Genomic DNA, 26,432 nt, shown 5'->3' with positions numbered 1-26,432 from the left:
AAGAACTGTCTCTCCTCTCTAGACTAATTATATTAATATATATAATCCTCCTACCGCTCTCAAAAATAGGAGTTTAAGTTTGGATATATAATAACAAAATAGACGGTTTTATATAAGTATAAAAGAGTAGGGATGTTTAACGATTTAGTACTAAAAGTAAATAAAGTATATTCTTTTTATTATTACCCTTATATATAGAGTTGGTCTTTTTTATACTCTAAAAGTCTAATTAATTAACCTCCTTTTTTTTAATATAGGTAGCGCTGTATATACTTAAGCTTCTATAGTATTACTACCACTATACTTATAACAACTAGCTTAGAGATCTACATTAAAATCCAATTACTACTTGTAAAAAGGAGTTTACTATATAGTATAGGCTACCCTATAAGTACTTTATATTAAAATTATTATAAATAGACCCCCTATTATTACTAGCGATAGGGGATATAAATATACACTAGTAACTAAGCGGCTCAATAACCAAGGCTGAACGTTAGGCTTACGCAATCTAAAACTCTATTACCTTACTTAGCCGCCGACGAACTACAATTATCTCCGACCTAAACCTTACTAATTATATACGTAGAATATTAGAACGAAATATAATAAATCCGGAGGTTCACGAGCCGCGCGAGCTCGAAGGTAATTAAGGCCTGCCCGCCCAACCCGCGCCCACTACTATTACGCCCGTTAACTACGATTAGTATAATAACTGCTATATACTTTCTTATAACGAACTACCCCGCTAGGCAATATAGCAAAATACTTAGAGAGGGGAGAGGGCGCCAATATTTATACCTCGCTACTATAGTAAAGGTAGAGGAGGAGGGAGAGGAGGCACTTAATAAATAGTAATATAAGAATTAATAGTAGAAAAGGGGGCTCTTATACGGGTAAATCTAAAAAGCTTTCCGCTAAAGCTTTTTAGAGAGTATTATTTTATAAAGAATACTAGTACTAAAAATACTACTAGTAACGGTTCTAGCAACTATAGTACCCCCCTAACTAATTAAAGCTCTAGCCCCCTTACTTTCGCCTTCTTACCCCCTAACTTCCTTATAAAGAGTTCTAATACCCTTTCTATCTCCCTATCCCCAAATTTAATAATAGCCACTAATTTAGTAATAGCTGTCTTACAACTATATATTAGCTCTTACCAGCTCTAATTAGCTTAATTATAAACTATTAGCTTCTATTAGACAATTATCTCAATACTAAAATAGTCCGCCGCCTTCTAACTAGCAATAAGAGGAGGGATAAGTTATACTAGCAACGCAATATAAGCGAGCTCCAACCCCTATAGTACTACTTCTAATATTTCTAATATATTTATAAGGATATAATATAGGGGTTTTCTAATACTTTAGGTAGTATTCTAGACAATACTTATATAGTGGGTATTAAAATTAGGGTAGGTACGTACACTCTAGGCAGCTGCACTCTAAGTAGTAAGTATAGTAATAGAGCTAGTAAAGAGGATAGTATTATTACTAGCAACTATAGTATTAACTGCCTCAATAGTAGATAATCGGGATAATTGACAACTTCTGAATACCCTTACGTGAAAAAGGATAACGTAAAAGACGTAGATCTAGTAATACGCGGCCATTGATTTAGCGGTATAATACGCTGGTGTGGTGTGTGTGTGTGGTGGCTGGCTGGCCGCGCTTACTCAGCGATAATATGGGGTGGGGGGGGGGGGGTTTCCAGGGAGCATTTCGGGGCTCTCCAGCTAGCCTTTTCGGTCGGTGAACCGACCGACACCTTTCACGATGAACCCCTCGAACCCCTCCTCCAAGGATCTCGTAAATCGGGGTTTTGGATATCGTAATCCGTCTTCAAAAGCGGACTCCTCGGTGGAATCTAGAGCAGATTCATAGCATGACTATCGACCCTTGACCGCCGAAACGTCCGTTGCTGTTGATAATGGAAATCGTCGGCTTTTGGGCGGGCATAAGGCAAACTTTGTCTTAGCATCCAAAAATATCAAGTATCAAGAGCAGCTGTTCTCCAACATCAGGAACGCCTTCAGAAATAGATCATATGACGGCTGGTGCCAAGGAAAGATACCGGCAGCAAGTATGAGTTCATGATCTGAATTGCTGGTTGGGGTTGGGCTGCAAGACCTGAAGTAACGCAAGACATGTGGAAAGAAAGAAGGCTGCCAGACGCCTCCATCCTTCGTCCTCTTGCCAGTCCGACCTCGAGATTTGTAACGGACACACACAGTAATGAAAAAAAAAAAAAAAAAAAAAAAAAAAAAAAAAAAAAAAAAAAAAAAAAAAAAAAAGGAAAAAAAGGAAAAAAGGAAAAAAAGGAAACAACCAAACGAACGATTTATAACCAAGGGCGGCCAATTGCGACTCTGAAATACATGTAAGGAAGCCACGTGAGCCTCACTCAGTCCTTCATTCAACCAAGGCAGCATCACAAGAATGGTACGACGAGCACCAGAAAATGATGATACTGTAGTGTACTAAGCAAAGTACACTAGAGAGTAAAACGCAAAGTGGAAACTCGTTGACTTACAATCCGTGTCTAAGGCAGATTGACGAATTATAAGCCACCGTTCCACTTATTCCCTTTTGCTTGTCAGCCGTCACGCTCCTTCCTCTTTCTTACAATGTACTCCCTTGCTGTTTGCTGTTCACGTCACGCGGTCGATATATATTGTTGTTTCCTGGAATTCTTTCGGCCACTGCCAGTCCCGTCCCCTTGTCTTCGGTTACTCATGTGTAGAAAAAAATTACTTTCATGACAACGTGACACGTCTAGCCAGCGATCCCGAGATCTTTCGTACACTAGACTACTGTTGCAGTCATTCCTCCTACAGATCTCGATCCAAACCCCAAACGTCAAAACTCAAGAGATCAATGACAACCGCCTTCCAGAAAAAAGCAACTGCCAAGCCAACCTCCTCCTCTCTTCTCGCCAGCAGAGCCGCATCTGTCATCCATCTGCAACCTCCACTTTCCCCAGTTTCTTACTGATCATCAGGTAACATCGCGGCTTGGAAAGAAGCGAAGAGAATTCTTCCATGTGTACATACAGTACGGATCTCGCATCTGGGCAGTTGCTAGGCGACCCAGGCTGGGCCGGAGTCTCAGATCTACGATCCCAGGTGGTGCTCCAGCAAACAAAAAAAAAAAAAGAACCCTAATCTTCCCCATACTAGTGGGCTTGCATGTCTTTAACGTTAACCGATGTCACTTAATACCTGTGTATGTACATGGCTGCTGGGTTTTTACGTTCGGACGAATGAATAATCCTTCAGTTCACCATGCCTGCTAATCGCACGAGATTACGAATAATTGTAGCAAAGTAGTGTACATAGATCTGTCAGTCCGTCAGTCACGCTTCAACTCACCCATTTTTCCGTCCCGCATCCTCAAAAACCTGCCAAACTAGGTACCTGAATATAAGGCTGATCTAGGTAGGCTCGCCATGTCAGAGAGCCATCGCCCATCATGTCTCGTCCTTCAAAATTTGCCGTCTCTGCCTCCTCCCCTTGCACCGTCGTCAACTTTCTGTGATATGTGTCGTACAATCCTTTAGTTTCACAGACCTATACACAGTCCATATTCACCATATCAATATACAAAATATACAAAAAGAAAAAATTGGGCGAACAACATGTACGCAGTACACAGTGTCCACCCCGCACACACATTCTAGAAGCATTATCTGTCTACAGACGTTTTTACATATGTACCTAGCCTACGCATGCAAAAACTTGTATTACATATCCGCCGCCGATGACATCGCCTGCCGTAGTAGCTCCGGATATAAGCCAAGAGCTCATGCCTGAAAAAGATGGATATCTGGCAGGGTGCTGGCAGATCTATACTGCGTAGCGCTCTAGTCCAGGCACAGGAGACACGGGGACTAAGGCGAACGGACAGTTACTGCTGCTCCATACCCTGAATTGTGTAAACTGGCCATATGTTCTCTGCTTCTAGTACCGCCATACGACAAGCAACGTAGAGAGACCGTGATCGAGAACTAGGTACCGCCTACAACATAACCGCTCTCTTCCCCTTCCAGATTCCATGGGCGTGGGATCCATCACATCTCCTGTCTACCTCTTACCCATCCTTTCCCGAACCTTTCTTTCCATTGAAAACTCTCAAATTCCCCTATGACGATCCTACCTAGAGGGGCAACCTTGCACATGATAAGGTTGAAGGTCCGCCCAAAACACAAACTGATTAGCTATGCCACTCCCTTCCAGTGAAGAGCAGTCCTCACGAGCAGACACCACCAATCAAGGCAACGATCCCACCGGCAGAAAGGAAACGGTTCAACGGAACACACCCTAGACCATCGAATTTCACGTAAAGAAAGAAATCTGGAAGAACAAATCAAGCACAAATTTTGTCAAGAGAAGCTCTTGAATCTTGCTCAATTTTTGCTTTTTGCGTATCCCACCATAACTCCATAAACGCCATGATAATGCAGGAGCCGAAGAAGCCTAAGGCTATAATGGCATGATGGTGAAGGTGGTTGATGTTGATGTGGATGGAAGTGTCAAGGGATCAATAATAGTGAATAAAGAGGGTGGTGGTGTACTGGGTATGGTATGGTGCGCACTGCGATCAGTAAGAAAGAATGTTCCCGTCCCTAATAACTTCGTAAATCGATGACCATCGACTACTGTAGGTTCCTTGGACCAAGGAAGTCGTACTATGAGACTACGTTGCCTTTGACCTGAGGTGATATTAGCAATCTAGCTACAGAAGGATCCGGTTGAGGGAGAAAAAAAATGGGAAAAACAACTTACCAAGAACTCCCAGAGCATCTTCATGAGGTTGTCAGGAAGAGTGTAGAGATCCACCGAGAACTCGCCCGCTATAGACATGTCCAGTCAGCCATCAGCTCGTGTTGCCTCCGGAAACCCAGGCCACACTCCCTAGCGGGCAAACTTACCATCGAGGTTGTTCTGGATGTACGTATTGTCATCCTTGTGATCGTGGATCATCTGAATGACCTGCAGGAGGTCATCCTCGCCCAGCTTCGTCAAGCCATCCGCCATACGCTCGATGTCGTAGGGCCGCTTCTTCTTGGAACCGCCGTCCACCGCCTTCTTCTGCTTGCGCTCCTCGTCCGAGGGCAAGGGGCCCGTCTCTCTCAGGAGCTGCTGGAGCGCCTGAGATGGGTTACGGAAGGTGACGGTATGGATGTTTTCGTACTCTGATTGCTGGAAGTTCAGGTCGTGCGCGATCGAGATCTTGCCGCCTTTCTCGGTGGTGTACATATCGATGATCATCTCAAATTCACCCCAGCCCTCGTTGGTGCATTTGAAGGGAGGATCGTTGAAAGCTGAATTCGCGACGCGTTAGCCAACCTCTGGCTCTCGAGACACAACAGAGATGGGGAGAGGTGACCGGCGGCTGCTCCGATGTCTACTTACTTTGGATAGGGTTCGCGAACGAAGGGTGAAGGTTGTAGGTCACCTTCGTGAAGCACCTGGCGGGCCTCTCCTTGCCATCTTGGTCGAGAATATAGAGCTCGACCGTCCACTCCTTCATGGGGTAGCCCTCCTGTGCCGCCGGCTTGTTGATGTTGTGTTGTTCTGTGACAACCTTGATCTTGCGCTGTAGACAGATAAACCCACGTTAGCCGTCGAATCTATTTCCCGAACAACAGCTATCCCGGAACGTTCTCCTCCTAGGGCCTTTCCTTTCCCTGCCTCTGCACCTGTTCTGTATGCCGCTACAGTGGTCACCCTGTTTGCGCAAGCTACCAACCAAACTGGACTGGGAATCCGGAAACTAACCTCGACGATCATCTTGTTTGCGCCTGGAACCCGCTTCGGATTCCTTCTAGTAGCTTTGGTTCGAGTACTCTTACTAGCACTACTGGGAACGTCCGACCGATCCTCAAGGCCCTCTGCTTCCCAGAAATTGGATGGATTCCCGCGGTTAGCTTTGTGTACTTCTCTTCACTTGATTGTGTCCTAGTACTCGAACAACACTCTTTTGACAATCGGCGTTCGGTCGGCGTCTCGAGTACAGGATAGTGGTTAGACAGTGGCGTTCGGGCTCTAGAGGAAGAGCAAGGATTCGAGGATGTACGACGGTGTTGTATCCGTTGGGCTGTCTGGGAATGGGCTCTATAGTGTTTGGTGTGTTGTATGTGTTGGTATGTCGCAGATTCCGTCGCGCTGCTACAGTTGGGCTTTGTAGCGGTAGAGAATAAGGTTCGTCCGTTACGGAGGGGTAAAGGTACCGCGGCGGGCCGTGGCGGTTGGGAACCAGGGATAATGATGGGGATAAGGTAGCTCTAAGATGTATAGCGTACAAATTGGGATAGGCAAAAGTTGGATGGGAACGCGATCGTGATTGTGAAGAGGGGCTAAGGTTAAGAGCGCGGATGTCTCCTCTTTGATGGCCTTGGGTTGAAAAATGCTCAAGGGAGTGTTCAGACAAGGCAATGTGGGAAGGTTTTTACTGAGTTATGGTGCTGATGCGACTTGGATGGTTGGGAATTTGGGTCACTGTGCAATATGTACACTCCGATGAAGTTGGTTCAAGCGGGACATACCTTCGTCATTCGCGAACGGAGGCGTCGCGGCGCCGCCATAGTCAAAACCGTAACCATGGCTGAAGTCGACCATTGTCCCGTCGCTAGCACTCAGTGAGGTACCGCTGTGCGTGCTGTGGCTGGTGCGCTGTGATGCAGTGAGCGTCAGCTCGCTTTGCTGGGATTACTCTACCCCTCACCGTGGATGTAAGCAAGGTGAGCTCACCTAGGTGAACGAAGATATCACCACTCTAGTTGAAATATCGTGATGATCGAGGAAGCAGAAGTCTTGGAAAGAAATTGTCAAAGACGACGGCGGTGCTCAAGTAGATTTTGAAATCTTGAAGTAAATTGCTCCAAGAAGTGATTCTGCGTCGTCGGGAGAAGAGTACCTAGTGAGAGGCCGCTGGCGAAGAAGAGGATCGTCGTCAGCTCGCTGTAAGGTAGTCAAGAAGAAAAGAAACTTCCAAACCGCAAAACGACCAGATTTTATATACGGTCGTCGGCAGACCGCGTCACGGACGACATGGCAAACGGAATCCAGTATTTCTGTTTCTTTCAAGACAGGCTCAGGTTTCCGTCAGCTAGCGAGTCCATCAAATTCGTCTCATCTTTTGGTGGACCATCGCGCTTAGCCGTCAGCCAGGTATGACGAGGCGAGGTTGTAAGTACAAGAACCTGACCAAAACCCCCCAAAGGCAATGCATCGGTGTGAAGGGTAGTGTGTTGTTCTATCTAAAACTGGTGGTTAAGCTAAACGTTATTTAGATCCCTTAAGAGTAATCCCCATCCTCATCCTCCTTGCCAGCCATAGTCGCAAAAGGGCCGTCGTAGTATGTTACCAGTATATTGAAATCTCGTCAAACGCACACCTAAATAGTGCTTTCATGTCGGATACTTCAACCTTTTGTTCTCGCAGACGCTGCCCATGTACCAGCTCTCTAGCCTAGGAATCATCATCGTCATAACTTCTGTAGCGGTCCTTTCATTCATTCCATCGCCCAGCCCAAGGAGGTAATAATGTCATCGTCCCCTCTAACACCTAGCAGAACGGAAAATAGAACGGGATGGTTGGAAAACTTTCCCTAAAGCAACTTCAAATTCATGCAAAACTAGACCACACATCTACTCGGCCTTCTCGTCCTCGGAATCCTCCTCAGCCTCCTTCTTCTCGGCGGCCTCCTCGGCAGCCTTGAAAAGAGCCTCGTTGTCCTTCTGGGCCTTGATAAAGGCATCCTTGAAAGCGTTGGCGTTATCGGAGTTGGCGAAGCGGATCGCGAGGGTGACGGCCTCGGGCTCACCCTCGGAAACATCGGCAGCGGCGTTCCACACCCAGCTGCGGTCGGAACCAACGTTGGGGGAGAGCTTCATCTCAGGAACAACTAGTAGGATCGTATGTTAGCAAGCTTCATTCAAGAACAGCTTCAATAGAGTAGGGTGTTTCTTACTGTAGTGGTTGGCGCAGACCTTGAGGGTCTTGTCGCGGCGCATGACGAGACGGGTCTTGCCATTCTCGTGGTGCTTGAGGAGACGGACGTCACCGGTACCGCGCTCCTTCCACTCGCTGGCCTCCTTGACGAACTTGAAAAGCTTGGCGCGCATCTTGAAGACCTGCTCCTCGGACTCCTCGTTGGTCTTGGTCTCGACCTTCTCGGTAAGGTGGATGACGGGCTCGAAGTGAACGTCCTCAGACTCGGGGGCCTCATCCTCCTCGCCCTTCTCAGCAGCGGCAGCGGCAGCAGCCTCACGCTGGGCCTTGGCGCTGCCAGAGGTGTCGCCGCGCTCCTCATCCTCCTTCTTCTCCTTCTTAGCACCACCACCGAACATAGAGAAGACAGAAGAGCTGGAGAAAGCAGCGGGCTTCTCCTCGGTCTTAGTCTATAAGCACCATCGCGTTAGCCTTCTGTTGGCTCTGTGAAAGCGCAGTTGCGAAAGAAAACGTGACAGTCGCGGGAGATCGCGGCCCCTCCTGTTCGGCTGAGAAACTCGATGTCTCATATGTTCATAAGATTATTACACGGAGCGATCGTCCAAGACAGAGAAAATCGCGACCCCTTCGCCACCCTCCCGACAGTTTCTGGTCGCCCGTTCGAATCGAAATAGGATGTTTGCGGACATGGAAGGCGAACGTACCTCCTCACCGGCGGCAGGAGCGTCAGGCTTAACCTCCTCGACAGGCTTGTTCTCGGTATCGGACATTTTGATAGACGGTTGGGGTTTGGTATCGGGGTTCTGTTCTAGCGGTTGTTGGCTCGGTTTAACTAGGAGCAGGGAGAATGAGTTAGACCACTTCCGTGATGACACATAGACAAGTTTCGCAGTGGTCCCAGGTCTTCCTTCGTTGTTCTTCCTATCGTGCAGGCATCATGAATCGCTAACCACCCCCAGAGAGACGTAGAGAGACAGAGACGGAGAGCATTCGACCATCCCATCCCGCCATTGCCGCTAGCGAACCTGACCGGCTTGTCTGACAGGCGGTGGTACTTAGGCGCACGATACGACGGGCCATCGAGGCGGGGTTTCTTGTCTTGTCTTGTCTCGTCTTGTCTGTTCCTATCTCTCTCTCTCTCTGTCTGTCTGTCTCTGCTTCTCGACTGGCGAGCGAGCGAGCGAGCGGCGCAGCGCTAGCAACAAACCACCAGCAGAGATTTGAAGCGGGGTGTGTCCCATGTGCGGGGAGGTTGGATGCTAAATGCCTGCACGGGTCGGTAGGTAGACAGAAAGAGAGAAACAGTCCCGCCCAGCAAAGACTTTGAGCGGGCAGTGTATGCAAGAAAACAGAGAAGAAAAAAAAAACGTATTACATACTTACCGGATACTTGAATCCAGAAGTCAACTCGTTCGGCGGGCTTTGGAGGGGATCGATGTGTTAGAAAGAGAGTGGAAAACGTTAGAGGGGAGTGGATGGATGGATAGATAGGTAGTACTTAGGTAGTAGCTCTCTGCTCGTTGGGGTGGGTTCTTCTCTCAGTCCGCCAGGCGCATGGGCTGGGCTCAACTCAAGTCAGGCAAGTCGAAAGTCTCCACAGCCCAAGTCAGGGTCAGGGTCAGTCAGGGTCAGGGTCAGGGCGGGTGGATGGGCCAGAATGGAATCCAAAAGATTGCCCTCTCCCACTTGCACAGTAGATCCTCCTCCTCCGCGCTTCCATCTGCCATCCCACCTGTACACTACTTACCACTCCTGCCTAGGTAGTCCTGTTCGCCCAATGTCGTCCTCCCTCCAGTCGCCCTGAAAGCTGAGGTCACTTCCCAAATGTTCAACAACCGAAACCCAAAGGTGCCAACCGCATCTGCTGATTGGATCGTGACTTGATGCCCAGTCCTCAGGCTCATACTCGTAAGAAGGCTGTTGTGCAAGTGTCCGTGCGCCAGTCGCTTGCTGCCTGTTCTCATGTCCGGTCATGAAGCGCTGTTGGGGTTGTTTACATGCCCGGTGAAGGGAGAAGAGTTCCCTTATCGAGTACGTACCTTAGATCACTACCACCAGCGTCACCATCGCTACAACGATGATCAACGTCACTTTGTCACTACAAGCACAACTCAACCACCGTTCTCATAACAAGTTGCACATATCAAAGACAGCAGAATTAGAAACCAGCGAAGGATCATTTAATCTACAAGACTCGCGAAACGACAAAATGCTATGGTTACCTACCTACAATACCTGGACCGCTCAGCCCATCATATACACCACAATTGTTGTAACTCCAATCCAGTCCCAAGCCCTTGTGATCCTGAGTGTCCTGATATGTATTGACGCCCCCAATTTCCTGTAGTTTCCCAAATAACCCGCCAAAGGAAAATGTATAGCAACTTGGAAGACAGGCAGAAGCTGATTGAAAAACAGTGCCAGTTACGAATTCATGCCATAAGCCTCCACAGCATGTCCGCGCCCTTGTTCCGTCCTTGGGGGCTCTGATCCTTCTTGTCCTTCAGCCCCGCGCGAAGTCTTCCCAGAAATCCATACAGTCCATCTGATCCGGCTTCTTCGTGTGACTCCTCCTTCTTCTCTTGGGGTGTCGCCTCAAATTCCTGAAGAAAACGAGTTGCATTGGCGAGGTAGTCGTTGTACTCCTCGCGCGTTCCCCGCAACTTGAGCCATACTAGCTTGGACTTGATTTGCGCCTTGACAACGGACACTTCGAGTTGGTGAACTCCCTGATCCATTTTCTTCCAAAATCTAGCAATATCTCCTGTTGAAACGGTATCCCTGACCTTCTTAGCCATCTCTTTGTAAGTGTTCTTGGCAGCATTGCGCGTTTCGGCAACCCGAGACGATCCAATGTGCATCACCTCCTTTTTTGCAGCCGAAAGAACACTGGTAAAGTCCTGCAGCAGCAGCCTGCTCGCCTCAAACGCTTCGATGATGAGATCCTTGCCAAAGTCAACTTCAAAGGTCTCGTTCATCTTCGGTCTGCGGTTGCTGATCACGGAAACATTGAAGCGCCCTTGAGCCTGCTTGACCGGCAATTCGACCAAGATACCTTCATCCACAGACGAAAGCTTCGTCTTGAGTCGCTCCTCCCCCTGATATACATCGATGTCGATTGCGCCTTTTGCCAGCCACATTGCCTTGCTGCTGGAGGGTATCACGACCAGCAGTTCATTCGGACTGTTCACCCGCACAGAGCAAACCGTTTTCTGTGGTTGGGAATCAACCGGGGTATTGGAGGGCCGATCCAAGAGCAGACCAGCGTAGGATAGGGCAGAGGCCAAGCTACTAGCTGATGGCTTTGTTGAAGGAGTGGCCTGGATCGTCTTGGTGGATGTAATATTGACCACGACTGTCGCCGTTGAGGTATGCGTAATCTTAACAGATACAGTAGAGGGGAGTACCGAAGTCGTCTCGATGACCGCCGGAGCTTGTGACGCCCGCGATGACTGAAGGTGTTGCGCTGGAAGAAGTCCCGAGTATGTCGAGAAGAGCTGGGCCAAAAGTGCCCCAAATAGCGGGAGAAATAAGGTAAAAAGCCATCTCTTCCATCCGATTACCTCGATGACTTGGTCCCGGGACATTCTCGAGGGCGTCAAGCTCTGCCACCACTTTGTAGCTTTCGTAGCTGACTCGTGCTGCTTTCCGGGCCCTTTCGTATCGGACAGACCCGTCAGATAGGCAATGTTACGGTTCATCTGCCAAGCATTGATGTTCCCGAAAGATTCCAGATCGACAGGTAGTAGTCGGGGAACCATCGTCTTTGTGGGGTCGCTGGACTCGAGGGAGATGTGGATCGCATGCTTATCGAGATACTTGCTCCAGTAAGCAACAGCCTGTTTGTCGATGCGTAGATGCTCGGAGATGAAGATGGATGGAATCCCATGACGTTTGGTGAATCCCCACGCGGCCTCTCTGGTCTTCTGATCTTCCTCATCCTCGTTTTCTGAGCAGTAGAAAATGGCAAGGTGAGGGACATCCCACTGTGGGTCAAGGACGGCTGGGCCGAAGCGCGAGGGGCAAGAAGCGTAGGTCCGCTCATGCTCAATGGTAATTGAATAAACCGTAGAGGGCCCATGTTCGGGTCCATTTCTCAGTGGTGTCGCAGTAGCTGAGGTGCAATGCTCAACTTTGATTTGGTAGCTTGAAGCTTCCATAAGGTCTAGTTCTGGAGCAGATCCAAACGAGGAGATCGGCACAATGTTGTAAACCCCTTCCCGGTGCCTCATGAATTGGCCGTCCTCTTTATGGCCGTCCTTTGGTGAGACCCAGATAGCGGATGAAACTTTCAGTAAGATATCTCTCTGCGCTGCTGCCGAACCTGTGTATAGAACTCGCAAAGGCTCCTCGGTGGAGAGGCAGGCCTGGGACATTGTCTGGCGCAGTGAGACCGACAAAGCCCGGGGTGGCTCGTGAGTGTCCAGAGACTTGCTCAGCGCCTTGGCCTCGTCATCCGTGTACTCCTTGATCGCATGCCGAACGAATACGGGTGAACTGTCAACGGCGTCGCTGGCTGCTTCCTGAAACTCGATAGACTTTGACGTATCTGGAATGGACGCCACCGAGCCATAATGCAAGGGGTTTGCCGGAACACTTGTCGATGGAGACTGTAGCGCTTGATCCGTGTATTTGATGGAGGAAGCACGAGAGGAACTCAATTCCTCGGCACCGTCCGTGTCCGTTGGCTCGTCTTCCTCCTCTCGTTCTTCATCTGACTCGGTCGTGAATCGGTCCTCCGAACCATCTAAACTGCGAACATCGTCGGAAGGGTGTGGAGGCAAAGAGCTGATGCTCTCAGACAAAGCGTCATCAGGACTACTCAGGGGACTGTCTTGGCTGCTGAATTCAGAGTGGTTGCCAATCATCTCGTAAGCCGAATCGGCCAAATCCCCATTGTCGGACATGATGGGGAGATTCTGTCGGATATCAGGTGAGCTATTGGACACCCAGGTTGCCAGCTTGTCGTTCCCTTGCGGCTTTGGAAAAAGGAACGCTGGAGTGGAGGACGAGAGCTTCCTTTCTTCAGGCAGTATGGTGCGTGAAGATACCGGCTGGTTGACTTCGGTATCTGATGTTCTTGTAGGATCGTCTGCCTGCGATTCCATAACGAGGATGGAGGTCAGTTAACAGGCAGCATCACCCGGTTGCTTCCCGAAATTGCAGTATGAACTGAGACCAATTCCAGGGGGATGTGATCTTTGGTGATGTGGCTGCAAATGTATGAACGTCCAGGCGAGAAGGAAGCTGAGATGTCGCGTTGGTAGTATGGAAGAAATCAAAGGACTGGTCGAGCTGTTGGGAGGAAGATGGAAGGAGCAAGGGAAGGAGGGGTTCGGTGATTGGAATGGGGGGTGGGGGTGGTCAGATCAAAGCGAGCCTGATCCAGCGACGGAAACAGTTCAGTTGGTTGAATAGCAAGAGCGCAGTTCCAGAACAGAGCAACTGAACAAATCGAACTCGACTAAAAGTGAAGATATTACTAACGAGAAGTACCAGGTTAATTCTGGTGTCCGTTGGTCTGGAATTCTTGGGCTGCCGACACCGAATTCCTTGTCGTACAGTACTTGGCGGATGAGGATGGAGGATGCAGTAGTTGAAGTTGCCTTCCCCTCCTTCCGCCTGGAAGATATGGGATTTGGGTTAGGTTGTTGCCTACTTACACCAGCAGGCGCCTGCACGGCCAAAGTGGGGGAAGGAGCTCAGCAGCAACTGCCCTCTTTCCGCTGGCGGGACGGTTTCAGATGGCCAGCCCCAGCTCTACCTGGCAGCCTCGGACTTTATCGGCGACAGCTCGAGCCGGGTGAATGACTGAAGGGAATGGTATATAGGTATCTAAGCACTGTTCTGGTTTGTCGGGAGAGATTCAGGAGAGAGTCGAGGAAGACCAATCGAACAAATCGCTACACTTCTGGACGTCTGGAGGAGGCACGATGAATGGTTTTGACCCGCACTTCTCGTTGTATAGTTGCAAAAGCCGAGTTGCAAACGGGAGAGCAGGAAGCGTGGAGGGGGAGGGGAAGTTGCGGGATATAGCCCAAAGACAAAGGTAATATGAAACTAAGACTGTTGGGCGGAAGTGTGGTGGAAGGGAGAAAGAAGAGCGGTGCGGTTGGAGAGGTGTGATACGGTCTGAGAAGCTCCCCCTCGTCTACTTGACGAATTCCTATTGGTCCAAACCGGTCAGTAACGGGCTGTTAGAGTGTAACGGTGCTGGTCCGGGCAGCGACGGACTGACCACTGCGCCGTCCACATCCTTCAATGAAGTCACCCTTTGCTCTGTTGCGGTGTCCAGCCTGCCTCACATTCTGCAGGAAGATACCACATCTTCGACGAGGTTCCATTAACCTCAAGCCGCCGTCTAACCATGGGGGAAAAAAAACGGAAAAGGAATGTTATTCCAGCTATCACAAAGAGCAGCTTGTTCCCACCCAGGCGTGTTAACGTCACGAATGAAGGTCTTCACCGTTGGTCGTCAATGGTGGGGTCGGTCTTAGGCAGATGGCCCCTGGACGACTGTGAGGGGTCTGAAAGGGGATTCGCCTCGCCCGGGCCCAAGCAATGTTCGTACATATGCGACCAAACGGACAACTTGACAAAGAAATGAAAAAGGGCGCATTCAAACATTCTCGATGCACGCCCGGGAGCTTGGTCTTGAGGAGGTTCCTGCCATCAAGAGGTGGAGGGGCACTCCGAACAGCCCGGGTGTCGGTGCGATACCTCTACTCAGCACTTAATGGACCCTGGCAATCTGGAATGCTGCAGTGTGTACTGTACAGTGCCACGTACTTACCTATTCTTGGTGGCCCAACGAAGTTCTTCATCCTCATAAGGATCTATGCAAGAAGAAGGCACAACCAGGAGAGCATCAAGTTGCACAAACTGCTTGGAGGGAATACGAAAATGCCTTCAGGGCTCAAAAACCGAGCCGGTTTTACCGAGAAGTATGAGCGAAACCGCATGTCTCTCGAGGACCTTCGTCATCGCGGTACAGTGTTCTTTCAGCTCACGCATACAGTGACTATCGATATGTATAGTAGTGTAGACCCCTAGGCTCCCTGTTCGTTCCGGGGGATCTGCATCTCCAAAGTGGGACGCTTCACACATCTTAGCGTTCACTTTGGGCCACTCGGATGCTCCAAAATGATGTTCTCCTGTTTCGATCTTTCGAAGACCACAATGCTCACCGACACAGAGAGCAAGGAAACAGTTTGCGTATTGGTACTGGTATAGCCTCCAAAGGTTTGATTGTGAACATCTACGTGCAGATTGCAAATTTAAGTATATAGATTGATAACCAGCAACGATTAAAACAAACATCAGAAGACCAAGTATGGCTTCTCTAGCGTCCAGACATGACCATCATTTCAGTTCTTCCTCATTCGAAAACACCATGTATTCGTACCCTTCGTACCAGTCCATCTGCCTGCTTCAATCACGCCTCCAGGGCATGAGCTGAGCGCAGTGTTACTAACACCCAAGATCATGTAATCTCTACTGATCGCTCGCGCCGGAAGTCCAGCTGGGGGAAACCGTTCAGTAGTCGAAGCCTGATGTATGCATAGAGCTGCCTGGGTATGCCAACACGCCCTAAAATCTGGACTATGCATGCCGCGGCAGAACAAAGAACCAGGACAGCTGCCGTATCTGCCGGTGTCATCGAGGACACAGGAGCACGCAATTTCCACAACAGAATGGGGAAAGTGCTCACACGGACGGCTCAGTGCAAGCACTGCGTCTTTCCCGCCTCCCAACAAGAAAAGACAGAACAGAACAGCGCCGACCAAGGTCCGAAGGGCATCATTGGCTGACTGATTGACTGACTGGGAAATCCAGGAGCAGCATATCACCATCCGGCAGGCTCTCCCCTTTGGGTCCGTAATATGCCGTGCCTCTCGAAAAGCCGTTTGAGTGTGTCGCTGTCGAAATCCTCATCGTCCGGAATCATCTCGATCAGCCCCGTGAGATTCGCAAAGAGGTCTCCCTGGTTGCGGTACGCCAGGATGGACGGGACGGCCGCGTTGTCGAATTCCATCTCGGCGTAGTGAACCTTGACAAAATGGATGGCAGGATGGGAGTGGACGATGGGTCGGAGAGCAATCTCGATTGCTGCTGAGACAGGGCACTAAAAAAATGCGACAGTGGTCAGTGAGATTCATGGCAAGGTGAAGGGGGAGGGGAACGAACCTCATGGTCATAAACAAATACCACCACCGCCGTCTCTGGCCCAACTTTCTCAATAGCATCCAAGTATCCAATCGCATCCACATTGTCCAGCCGGCCAAACTGTCTCGAGCTGGGGCTCGTCCTCCTCTGTCTCGAAGCCGGGTTCATGCTGCTCTTCTCCAGCTCGCGCCGCCTACTCTCCCTCCATTTCTCCAAAAACTCCTTCTCGTCCTCGTCCATGCTATCCAGTCCCGCATCGCTCCCGAAATCGCTGTCCAGCCCGCTGCTTCCCGCACCATCGCTGTACTTTCTGCTTCCACTTTTCTGCTGTTCTGGAGATGCGTCGCCGCCGCCGCCAAACACACTCCTCCGCGCGCTGCGCACCCTGTTCTTCCACTTGGCGCTGCGCTTGGCATTCTCGTAGGCTCGGGCGTCCGCGATCACGCCCTTGACGCCTGTGGCGGCGCCGGCGTCGAATCCGGCGGGCGGCAGCCGGATCTCGGTTCGCGAGTCCATGGTGGGCATGCGCATGGCTGCTTCGATCTGGGCGTTGCGGAAGCGGTCTTCTTCGTCTTCGTCCTCGCTGTCTGCTTGGCCGTCTGAGTGGAACGCCTTGGAGTCGTGGTAATCGTCTCGATCCTCGGGATGGGAGCTGTACTTGGTTGAGGAGTTCTTGGCTAGGAAAGAGGCGAACTCTTCTTGGGCTGGGGTTTGGTCTGACATTGTGAAAGAAGGGGGAAGAACGTCCGTCTTGAAGGGTGACAGGTTTTTATGATAATGGGACCGGGGAAAACTTGGGACAAAGACAGCACGGGGCTGAAGGAATCTTTGTTGGAAAGGCCGGGGTAGCCCAACAACGACTGCTTCTCGAAGGGCGGACTCGCGTGGTAGGGTTACAATGAAGGGACTCCCGAGGGCAAGTACCTGGGACTCAATCCTTAATAGTATACAGTTTGGCGCCCGTGTGAAGGGAAGAACGGTAACTCCGCCTCAGGTACGGTGGTAGACTTTGCAGAAATAGAACAGAGGATGAGCAAGTGCTGTTCCTCCTACTCTGCTATCGCGTCTGTGCGTTTGTGCCGATGATGGTACGATAAACACGGAAATGTGGGCTTGTGTTTGTCCTCGGCAGGTACCGATTCGCTTCAAACAACTAGTCTGAGGTGACTTCTGCCTTGGCTCTCTTCCTCTTTCAGATCAGGTACGATCTACGGCCCTGGTTTGAGCAAGTACAAGAGGAGAAAGACGCAAGCCACGACTGAGTCAGCTTGATTCGCGAAGAGAACGAGACACCAAGCTAGCGTCTAGAAAGGAGTGACGATCGGACGTTCCGACCTGCTTCAAGGCTGGGGTAGGCGAGACGCAGACGCAGTGACGCCAAACCAGTTGGATGGAGGTGATGCCGTCGTTCTCTCTTTTTCCTGGAAACGTGTCAGGTACGAAGTTTCACACCTTGAATGTGGATTCCGAAACGCGGCAACAGAAGAGATGAACTTGTTCAGTACACGCAAAAGACTGAAACAGGTATCCAGGTATAGGACATGCCTTGATACTGAACTTGGGGTAGTAGGATGGAGATTTAAGGGGAAACCAGGAGGCACGCACGGGCTGATGATGAGTTTACCCCTGAGGAGATTCCAAAGAAACCGGTTGTTCTTCACATACCTTATTTTTGGGATTCTTTTTTTTTTTTCGCCCAGCGGAAGGCAAGGGTTCGAAGACCTGTAAGATCCACGCAAAGCTGGAAGAGGCAAAGCTGAAGCAAGGCAGCAAAAGTGAAAGATCGGAGACTTCGGTTTGAAGGAGGTGGTGTGGTGGTTGTGTGCCTGTCCTCGCTCGTGTGTGATCGGCTACAATGGATGGGGATGGAGTGGTCCCTTATCCAGCTAAAAGAGGGGCTGCTTTTGGCGAATTAGAGGCTTAGAAGGGCGCCAGTGCACCAACCGCTGTGCCTTTGGCTGACACTGGCTACCCGCTGCATGCCCAGACCTAGTCGCGTGGTTGACTGGGATTATAAGACGCCGCGGCAATTACTCATGCAAGGACGGTGCAGGGATGGATCACTTAGGCACGCCGTTTCTGGTGTCAGGGAAAAGAAAAGAAGGGGAAAAGGTTCCTGGCAAATGGAATCTGTGAGGGTACGAATTGTTCCAACATCAGAGGCCAACCGGAAGTATTAGGTTTGAGGCCTCATTGCGCCTGATGAATTCTGAGGAATTTCCAGGCCTTCCCCTTCTTGACGAGACGGGACGTGGAGAAATGCGGCGACCGCGACCTTAGTTGCCGTGATGGAGATTTCTGATCTATGGCTGACTTCAGTTCAACTTATAACCAGAAAGAGCAGAGAACGGCGATAATTGACACACTATTCAACGACGGGAGAAACCCAGAGAGGGACGAGACCTACATTTGCACATGTTCTACTGTGCACTGTGGTAAGCGCTGCTTTCGGACCTTGATGCTGGCGCACGGAATCAAAGATCGACAAGCACCAACGAACATGTCCGATCGAGATGGGCTACGAGAAATTCAAGTCTGCAATGCCAGTTTGATCTTGTCTCCGCCAAAGCTCTGGATAAGGATATTGTATGGCCACAATGGCCTTTATCTTGCTTAGGATGTTGCGAGGTTTCCCTGAATTTGGCTTTGATCACGGTTCAGAATTGGTTCTTGGGACAACGACGATATTTCTCGAGTTCCTTGTCAACGTTTATGACTGCCCGAGAACAAATACACTAACTAGGTAGTATAAAGCGGGTGTTCACGGGCCCTGGATTGGGAACCTACGTCATAAGGGCAGCGAAATAGCCCCCCTGGGAAGTGAACATCTACAAATCTGAATGGGTTTGACCCTTTCCCCAGCCGAGAAAGGACCCCGGATTTGGTCCATTAGACCTTGCAGGTTCATAAGACGAATGGCATATGACGCAAGAAGTTTTGTCATCGACAGGGTCTTGACTATGTTTAGACTTTGTTGACAGGACGCGGGATGCTTTAATGTCTCTTTCTGTCCCTCAACCACAACGACTACCTGGTCGTGTCACACTCGAACTCTGCCAAGGTAGACAGGACCCTGTAACCCTCATCTCAAATTTCAAAACTGGATGGATAGGATCACTTGAATCTTGGACAGACTTCGAGCTCTTCCTGAACTCCATTAACACCTGCCATCTAATCTAGCCGCCGTGATAGCAAGTGACAGTAAGTGATAGCGGTAGCAATGCGCATGACAGTTAATTTTCCATGTATCAATTAGGTCCTTTTTCGAGACAAACTTTGGTTACGTATACTGAGCAAGGAAAAAATCGTCATAGTTAAGGGCACTGGCCCACTGGAGACTAGCATATCTACGAAACTACTACACAAGAAGATTACCATATCATGCATGTTTCACTTCGTTTCAGTCTGACCCTGTCAACCACGTACACCTCGTTCGTTCGTTGTTGCGTAAATGTGTGTTTGGAACGTATCCGTATCTGGTGCCTGGAACATGGAAGCTAAGAGGACCATTCAGTAGAGACGTAGTTGCGCTGTTGTTAACTACACACTGTTACTACTCTTATAGCTAATTATTCATGATCGCTTCCTGAGGAGCAAGAGATAAAGGCCCATCTCTAAGGGAGAAAGCTTTCTGAAAGGCTTCGATGGGAAAGGGAAGCTTGGTGACGAGAGGTGACTACCTCTACAATTGAATGCACAGTTAGGCCCCCCTTTCTCTTTCTCCGGTGGCACTTCCTTGCCTTGTGAAGATGGAATGCTATATCAATGAGACTTCATGTTGATGGGGCTTTTTTATCTTTGTTTACCTCTGCTCAAACTTCCAGTTTGAACATCAACATCGGAGTGACCATCTCTTCTGCATACTACCCAGCTTGTCTGCACGAGCTTGGATGACTTCGATAGCTTCTGCATTAATCTCAATGGTAATGAACACACGAGAAACCACATGGTGGGCAGGCGCCTTACATCAGTGAACCGAACTTTGATGGCACCTGTAACTAGGCAGGGCTTGACTTACCATGTGTTACCTGCTACATCTCCGCAAGCAAGTCTCGCGTCTTTGGCATTGTCTACCATAATGAATACGAACTTCCCATTATTTTAGGCTTGCTGCCGAAAATCATAAATCGGTGAAAGTCACACTCCCTCCAACATGAAGAATAACTAGACTACCAAACACATTGGCCAAGCTTTGGAAACCAACTTCACGTAAACCTGATGCATACAAGCGAGAACAGGTTTATGGAATGAATTGAGCATTCAGTGCAACTATAGTACACAGGCAGGGCAGATCAGGGCTCGGGGGTAAGGCTTGAAAAAATATTTTAAAAGGCCAGTCACACCTCCCTCTTTCCCTCCACTTCTGTTCCTACCACCTCATCCAGGCCATAACATATCCACCATTAACCATCAGTGGAAGAAACAACCGTCATAAGGGTACTAGGTATCAGAAGAGCGAGGTAAGGAGATAGAGAGCAAGAGGGCAGATGAAGAAAGATAAGATGACAGAATAGGTAAGATCCCCACGATATACACCCTTTGCCTAATGAAAAATCGGGGAAATAGTAAAAGGGTATGGTACCTCCCCAAAGCCTTTACCGCAACTGCTGTTTACCGTCGCCACTCGTGAGCCGATTCCCTCCTCTTTCTCGCGAAAAAACACAAGACAAAAGGACCGTTTTGCATTCCCGGCCTACTTTATCAACACATGTGAAAATAGACACCCTGACGGTTTCCCACCCACCCCGCCGGTAATAGACTAGAGAAAGACCAAACGCTGAGAAAATGCGCGCAAAGATGTGGATAAATACGTATAGAGAGGGTATCCGGTAAACTGCTTTGAGACACAACCCCTGTGAGAGACACTGGCAACCACTCATGTGGGATATGATACGACCCGTCGAGCCAGACCTTGATTATTGGACGTTCTGCTCCAGCCAAACCGGGTCCAAAAAACCTGGTACAGACGTCCCTGTAATAATGCCCGGGGAATTACGCGACCCGAAGTTGATGAACGTGTCGGATCATATTATCCGGGGGGACGTTTTCTGGAGGGGAGAGGCGGGTTGGCGTACGGAGAGCTGAACAAAGTCAGGGTATCGCTGCCGCACTCCTTACGAACTGAACCCGCCGAAAATATGACGCAGCAAATCGAGTGGAGTATCGGAAAAACCGCTATAGAAGCTAAAAAGGGTTCCAACCGGGGAGCAAGGCCAGTTGATGATGGTCCAAGCCCGGGGAGCCGAGATTGTTGGGTCGAAAAATATGTCGTGACTTCGTCCTGTCTACGCCAGATCGCAAGGATCAAGAGGCGTTATCAGGTTGAATAGAACAAATAGAAAAAAGCACTCGATAGGCTTTGCAAAGTGACGCGTCGTGGTCGGGTATCCAGAGGGTGCCGGTCGTATCAGTATCGCACATGCGCCTAATATGCCCAAACCTTGAGCTGTGAGGGAGTTAGTCTAATCTGCGGCCTGTACCATATCGATCTGATGTTGCGGGTAGATACTTACCAAGGAGTCCCAAGAGCCTGTGCACAAACTTATTCCATCGTTGGAAACGCCCAGACAGCTGACACGATTTTCATGGCCCACGAGAGAGCCAACCTTTTCAGCGCGAGTAAGATCCCAGACCTTGCATTCAAAGTCATCGTAACCGGCAAAGAGCAAACGTCCAGAGACTGATGTCGCGACAGAGGTAATGCCGCAAAGAATAGATTCGGACTACCCAAATGTTAGCTCCAAAGCCAGCAAGAGAAAAAAAAAATCAAGAACCGAGAGCAAGATAATCCACAGGTAACTCACGCGATAGCAGTTCAACTCTCTGTCTGCGCGGATATCGAAAAGTCTGCAAGTAGCGTCATCGGAACCCGTTACGAAAGAGTGGCCATCGGGGAAAAACTGGATGGCGTTGATATCGGACTCGTGGCCAGCGAATGTTTGTACGGCCTTGCCGGCGCGGATATCCCAAAGCTTAGCGAAAGAATCGCAAGCACCTGACACAAAGGTATTCTGGTTTGTGGGGTTCAAGCTGATGCTCATGACGTCGCCCAAATGGTCGGCGAACTCAACAACCTTTGTTCCTGTCTCGATATCCCACTTCATGCATGTCATATCGCCGGAGGAGGTGAGGATGCTGCGGTCGTTGATGAAACGGCAGCAAGAGAGATAGCCCGCATGGCCTGAAAGCTCCCGGTAGACACGAGTCGGGCCGTCACGGTTCGAGTTCAGGTTGTAAATAGAGCAAATGTTGTCAAGACCACCGCAGGCAACGAAGTTGCCGCTCGGGGCATAGGCGCAAGTCATAACCCAAGACGATCGTAGGGGAATGGCGTGAACTTTGTTGGTCGTATAAGCGTCCCAGATGATGAGCTTGCCGTCCTGAGATGCTGAGACAAGGTGCCTCCGGTCGGTAGACCAGTGCATCGCATAAATCTTGGCCAGATGGCCCTTCAGCGTCTTCTTTGTTTTCATCATGTTGTTCTTCGGAAGTGGCTCATGGGCCTGTTGCGCGACCTCGTAGACTACACATCATGTCAGCAACACTATGCAGCGGTCAATCCGCCGTTGACGACGGCATGCAGGGGCGGACAACGGCGCAGTTCGCGACCTGCCGACAAGGGGACTCACGGGAAGTATCGGCGAGCCCTTCCTTCTTCAGCCTGATTCTGTCCTTGAGATTCTCGGCCTCGCGACGCGCTTGTTGAATTCGTGCCTGCATCGCCTCTGGCGACACATCGCTTGATCGGGAGTCCATCTTCTTTTTTTCTTGAGGTGTGTTGGTTCAATTCGTAATCACAATTGGCGACGAACTCGTATGAGGGACGGACTACTCCGAAGTGATGTTGTTGTGACTGGTTGGGACAGGGAGAATGACGATGACAAAGGTTGGACTCTAGGGACGTCGGATCTTCAGAGATGCAGCAAGTCGGAGTCGGTTGCTGGAGTTTGGATGTTGTGAATGGTGCAAAGCAGTGGTGCTGGTACGGGGCGCCGGTGGAGGAGGAATTGCTAGCTCCAGGGGTCGGGCGATGCGGTGGTGGGCCAATTCAAACAGCTAGGCAGGCGAGGCAGGTCCCGATCCTGCTCTGAACGAAATGACTGCTGTTGGAAAAAATGAGGAGAGTGGTGGAGAGGGATTGAGGGGGAAAAGCCTCTTGCTTGTCCACGGACAGACTCTTGTCGAACGAATGAGTGGATGGCAGATATTGACCAGGCGAAGAGCGACCCTGACAACCTAGAGTATGGAGACTAAAGGCAGGCGTGCGTGGCGTCAACTTTCGAGAGAGGGTGGCAGTGATGGACACGAGAGTCTCGAGCGACGCGACCGACGCGAGTGACTGTCAGGTCGTAAAAGCAAGTTGGGGAGGCTGTCGCTAATCGACAGGAGTTCGGTGGTGAAGAACAGAAAGAAGGGGAAAAAGAAGGACTGGGGATCGATTTCGGTTCTGCGAGTGGGCGGGCGGCCGAATCGAACTGGCGAACGAAGAGGCTGGCCAGAGTTAGGTCCTTGCGATTATTACCTGGTGCCAGATTGGGAATGGGCCCGGGGGGAGGGGCCCGGTCGGGGGGTAGCACGATGGAGCCTTTGCTGGGTCGCTGCGTGCACTGCACTGGGTTACTCTACAGTAGGGGCAGAGCGGAACCTCCTCACACAGAGTGACGGACGGGAGGCCTGCACTGGGTCTACCTGTACTAGCCTGTACACTACTAAGTGTCCGGGTACCTCTACGCTTGGGGGCAGGTGGAAATGGAGGCCGTGTCAAACGTCGTCCCATGAAGCAGTGTGGAAGTGAAAAGCCCCAAGAGCCGGGTGTCAATGGAAGCAGAAGCGAGTGCAGATTGAGGTTACAGAGGAATGGATTCGGGTTTTCCAGGTTCGTTGGTGTCCAGTCGGGTCTCCTAGGCGATGGACGGGGGATGGATGATGCGTGCAGCAAACCTCCCCAATAGAGCGAGCACACCTCTGCATGAATATAGTTTACACCTACATACATAGTAAAAGAGCAGCGCGGTACAGCCAAGGCGCTAGTGGTTCTACAGAAATCTTCTGTTTGAGAATGATCAAACTCGTTATTTCTTGTACAAACTGCCACCTTGGGCATGAAGGCCTTGCCACCCCCAGACATCGCCCAATTCACGATTTTTTTTATCCATAACACAGGAGAGCCCGGTCAGCGGACAGCGGGCTGGATGGCGGGCCGAAAGGCTTGGATGATGGAACAAGTCGGGACTTTTCAGAAGGGAGTAAAGAGATTTGCGAACCTTGAAGCTGGGGCAGTTATTTCGACCTCTTCCCTTCTGATTCTGATCATCAACATTTCAACGGCGGACATGGACACCCACCTCGCACCAGCCACGCCGCACCGCACCGCACCCCCGTTGGAACAGGAAAAAAAAAAACGAATAAAATCTTGCCAAGCTCTTCAACAAGCCTGGCCGAAGGCACCGGAGTCATGGATCTCTGAAATTGAAGGCCCTTTCGCGCCCCATTCCTCGGGTGCAGCTCCTCCCCCGTGGTTGATGGGCGCATGTCGACTTCTCGCAGAGTGGATGCAAAGAATATCCCGCCGACTGACGAGACCTCCACCAAGAAAAGCCAGGAGGTGGAAGCTAAAGAGACCGTGGGTTCTCTGTGGACTTGGTCACCCTGCTTCTTTGCAGTGCCCTGGTCTGGGACGTGTAAGCGGGCGGACAGCAAGGCCCCGCGGACGAATTGCACTTTGCGCCGATGGAGAGCGGAGACGGCCCACGCAAATGCATGTGCACGGACTGGCTCCACCGGACGGACTTGGGGTCGTAATTTGTAAATGTTCGCTCGCGCAATGAACTCGATTGAAATCAACCAGACTTTACAAATTTCAGGCACCCACGCTCGCACGGTATCATGAAATCGCTTTGATTAGTAAACCTACTTCGATACAACACCACCACGGCCACGCTGAAATTTTCCCTTGCCTCACGGAAACACAGCGAATTCGACATTGATACAGTTGAGAATCCGGTGAGCTGTCTGGCAGTCCATGTGAGCTGTCAAGGTCCAAGAGATTTCAAGGTCTCATTAAACAGGCACTCCGTCCAAAGGCGAAGGCGCAAGGCACCAGGGGCAACCTGCCAGGAAGAGAAAAGGAGGCTCCAGCCGACCGGGTCTACGCTAGGGACAAGGACCTGCCCCCTTGTCTGCAGCGTTATGGCGCGACCAACCATACCCAAACAGGACTGAAGCTATTCAGTAGTCAGGGCCAATTTGCGGTTAGCTGCTCCTGTGCGCTAACAGCTTGACAGTATCTCTCACCAAAGAAAATACTGCAAAGAACTTGTTAAATAATAGCGCATAAAATCCCACGGTTGAGCAGCCCCCGGCACCTTTCTTGCAAGCCCTCCACTCTGTCTCCCACTCCTCCCGCCGCCCTCTCCCTTTTCGATTCCGAAATTCGATATGCAGGGTGACAGACACAGATCCATCGAAAGAGCTCGGGCCGTACAGAGACATAGTTCCGGCAAAAGAGTGCGTTCACTCCAGCTCGCTTGTTTAGCAGTTACGATCCATCAGTCTACCACTGGCGGGAACTGATGAACGGTGATAAGATGGCCGGGGCCCAAGGTCACTATCCAGGACACGAGGTCTGGCGTAAACCGTTCCTCCAGAGTGACCGGGACCGCATTGCAGGTGTATCGGTGATCTCTATGGATGACAACCCGCTTGCTAACGGCCGACGTGCCGATGATGGAACCCGGATGCAGGAACGGATGCTCCAGTGATATTGGATACGTCTGTCTCCGTGTCAGCCAGTATAAATCCACAGGACAATCAACCATGGGAATACAACAACCCGAGTGGCGGCATACTACCGAATTTTAATATTACGAGCGCTGCAAACATCTTGCTTGCAAGCAGAACTGTAGCCAAGCGGCAGCAAGTTGCCACGAGCCCAGCTATCCGGAGGTCACAGATATAGACCCAACCGCGCAAAACTCGTACACATGGGTTGGTCGCTGAGGTGGCTATGAGTACGTACCTGATATGAAGCATCAAGATCCGAAGTCACGGCGTCTCAAAAATCGGCTGCTCAAGGAAAGCACCGTATCTCATCGTGCGGCACCATACAAGACCGTAGGTACAATACGATATACTACGTAGCTCGAACAACCCCTGTGGTCCCTTGGGACCCTACCACCAAAACCCAGCACTCCCAACTTGTGGATGACGGATCAACGGTTGTAATCAATCGGACGGGAAAATCGCGTCTCTTCTTGCTGGGATTTTCAAAGACGCCTCCTTGATGAGTTGAGATAGCCATCTGCAACTTCGA

At 50.3% G+C, this 26,432-nt stretch overlaps 6 protein-coding genes across 6 annotated transcripts; 1 reads left to right on the top strand and 5 right to left on the bottom strand.

The window, feature by feature from the left end:
* Window positions 1-3,909: 3,909 nt before the first annotated feature.
* On the bottom strand, window positions 3,910-5,816 carry NEUTE1DRAFT_82414 (uncharacterized protein; the record flags this gene model as incomplete). Its single annotated transcript, XM_009852912.1, has 5 exons — window positions 3,910-4,710; window positions 4,784-4,851; window positions 4,930-5,322; window positions 5,414-5,597; window positions 5,780-5,816. 5 exons carry the CDS (start codon window positions 5,789-5,791, stop codon window positions 4,687-4,689), a joined length of 681 nt encoding a protein of 226 aa, XP_009851214.1.
* Window positions 5,817-7,193: 1,377 nt separating this feature from the next.
* NEUTE1DRAFT_117084 (uncharacterized protein) lies at window positions 7,194-9,516 on the bottom strand (the record flags this gene model as incomplete). The annotated part of the gene is made up of 5 exons (XM_009852911.1): window positions 7,194-7,907; window positions 7,974-8,403; window positions 8,659-8,786; window positions 9,334-9,374; window positions 9,453-9,516. 3 exons carry the CDS (start codon window positions 8,722-8,724, stop codon window positions 7,651-7,653), a joined length of 753 nt encoding a protein of 250 aa, XP_009851213.1.
* A 558-nt stretch (window positions 9,517-10,074) lies between these two features.
* Window positions 10,075-13,477, bottom strand: NEUTE1DRAFT_63723 (uncharacterized protein; the record flags this gene model as incomplete). The annotated part of the gene is made up of 2 exons (XM_009852910.1): window positions 10,075-13,050; window positions 13,442-13,477. The coding sequence occupies one exon, from the start codon at window positions 12,859-12,861 to the stop codon at window positions 10,387-10,389; it is 2,475 nt and encodes an 824-aa protein (XP_009851212.1).
* A 2,323-nt stretch (window positions 13,478-15,800) lies between these two features.
* Window positions 15,801-17,064, bottom strand: NEUTE1DRAFT_122438 (uncharacterized protein; the record flags this gene model as incomplete). Its single annotated transcript, XM_009852909.1, has 2 exons — window positions 15,801-16,079; window positions 16,142-17,064. 2 exons carry the CDS (start codon window positions 16,841-16,843, stop codon window positions 15,801-15,803), a joined length of 981 nt encoding a protein of 326 aa, XP_009851211.1.
* A 4,327-nt stretch (window positions 17,065-21,391) lies between these two features.
* On the bottom strand, window positions 21,392-22,887 carry NEUTE1DRAFT_117080 (uncharacterized protein; the record flags this gene model as incomplete). The annotated part of the gene is made up of 4 exons (XM_009852908.1): window positions 21,392-21,566; window positions 21,634-21,843; window positions 21,925-22,643; window positions 22,750-22,887. 4 exons carry the CDS (start codon window positions 22,874-22,876, stop codon window positions 21,546-21,548), a joined length of 1,077 nt encoding a protein of 358 aa, XP_009851210.1.
* A 5-nt stretch (window positions 22,888-22,892) lies between these two features.
* On the top strand, window positions 22,893-23,502 carry NEUTE1DRAFT_117079 (uncharacterized protein; the record flags this gene model as incomplete). Its single annotated transcript, XM_009852907.1, has 1 exon — window positions 22,893-23,502. The coding sequence occupies one exon, from the start codon at window positions 23,038-23,040 to the stop codon at window positions 23,209-23,211; it is 174 nt and encodes a 57-aa protein (XP_009851209.1).
* Window positions 23,503-26,432: the final 2,930 nt, after the last annotated feature.

The sequence above is a fragment of the Neurospora tetrasperma genome (assembly GCF_000213175.1).
Source record: "Neurospora tetrasperma FGSC 2508 unplaced genomic scaffold NEUTE1scaffold_3, whole genome shotgun sequence".
Taxonomy (NCBI): Eukaryota; Fungi; Ascomycota; class Sordariomycetes; order Sordariales; family Sordariaceae; genus Neurospora; species Neurospora tetrasperma.
This window is presented reverse-complemented; position numbering and strand designations above follow the sequence as displayed.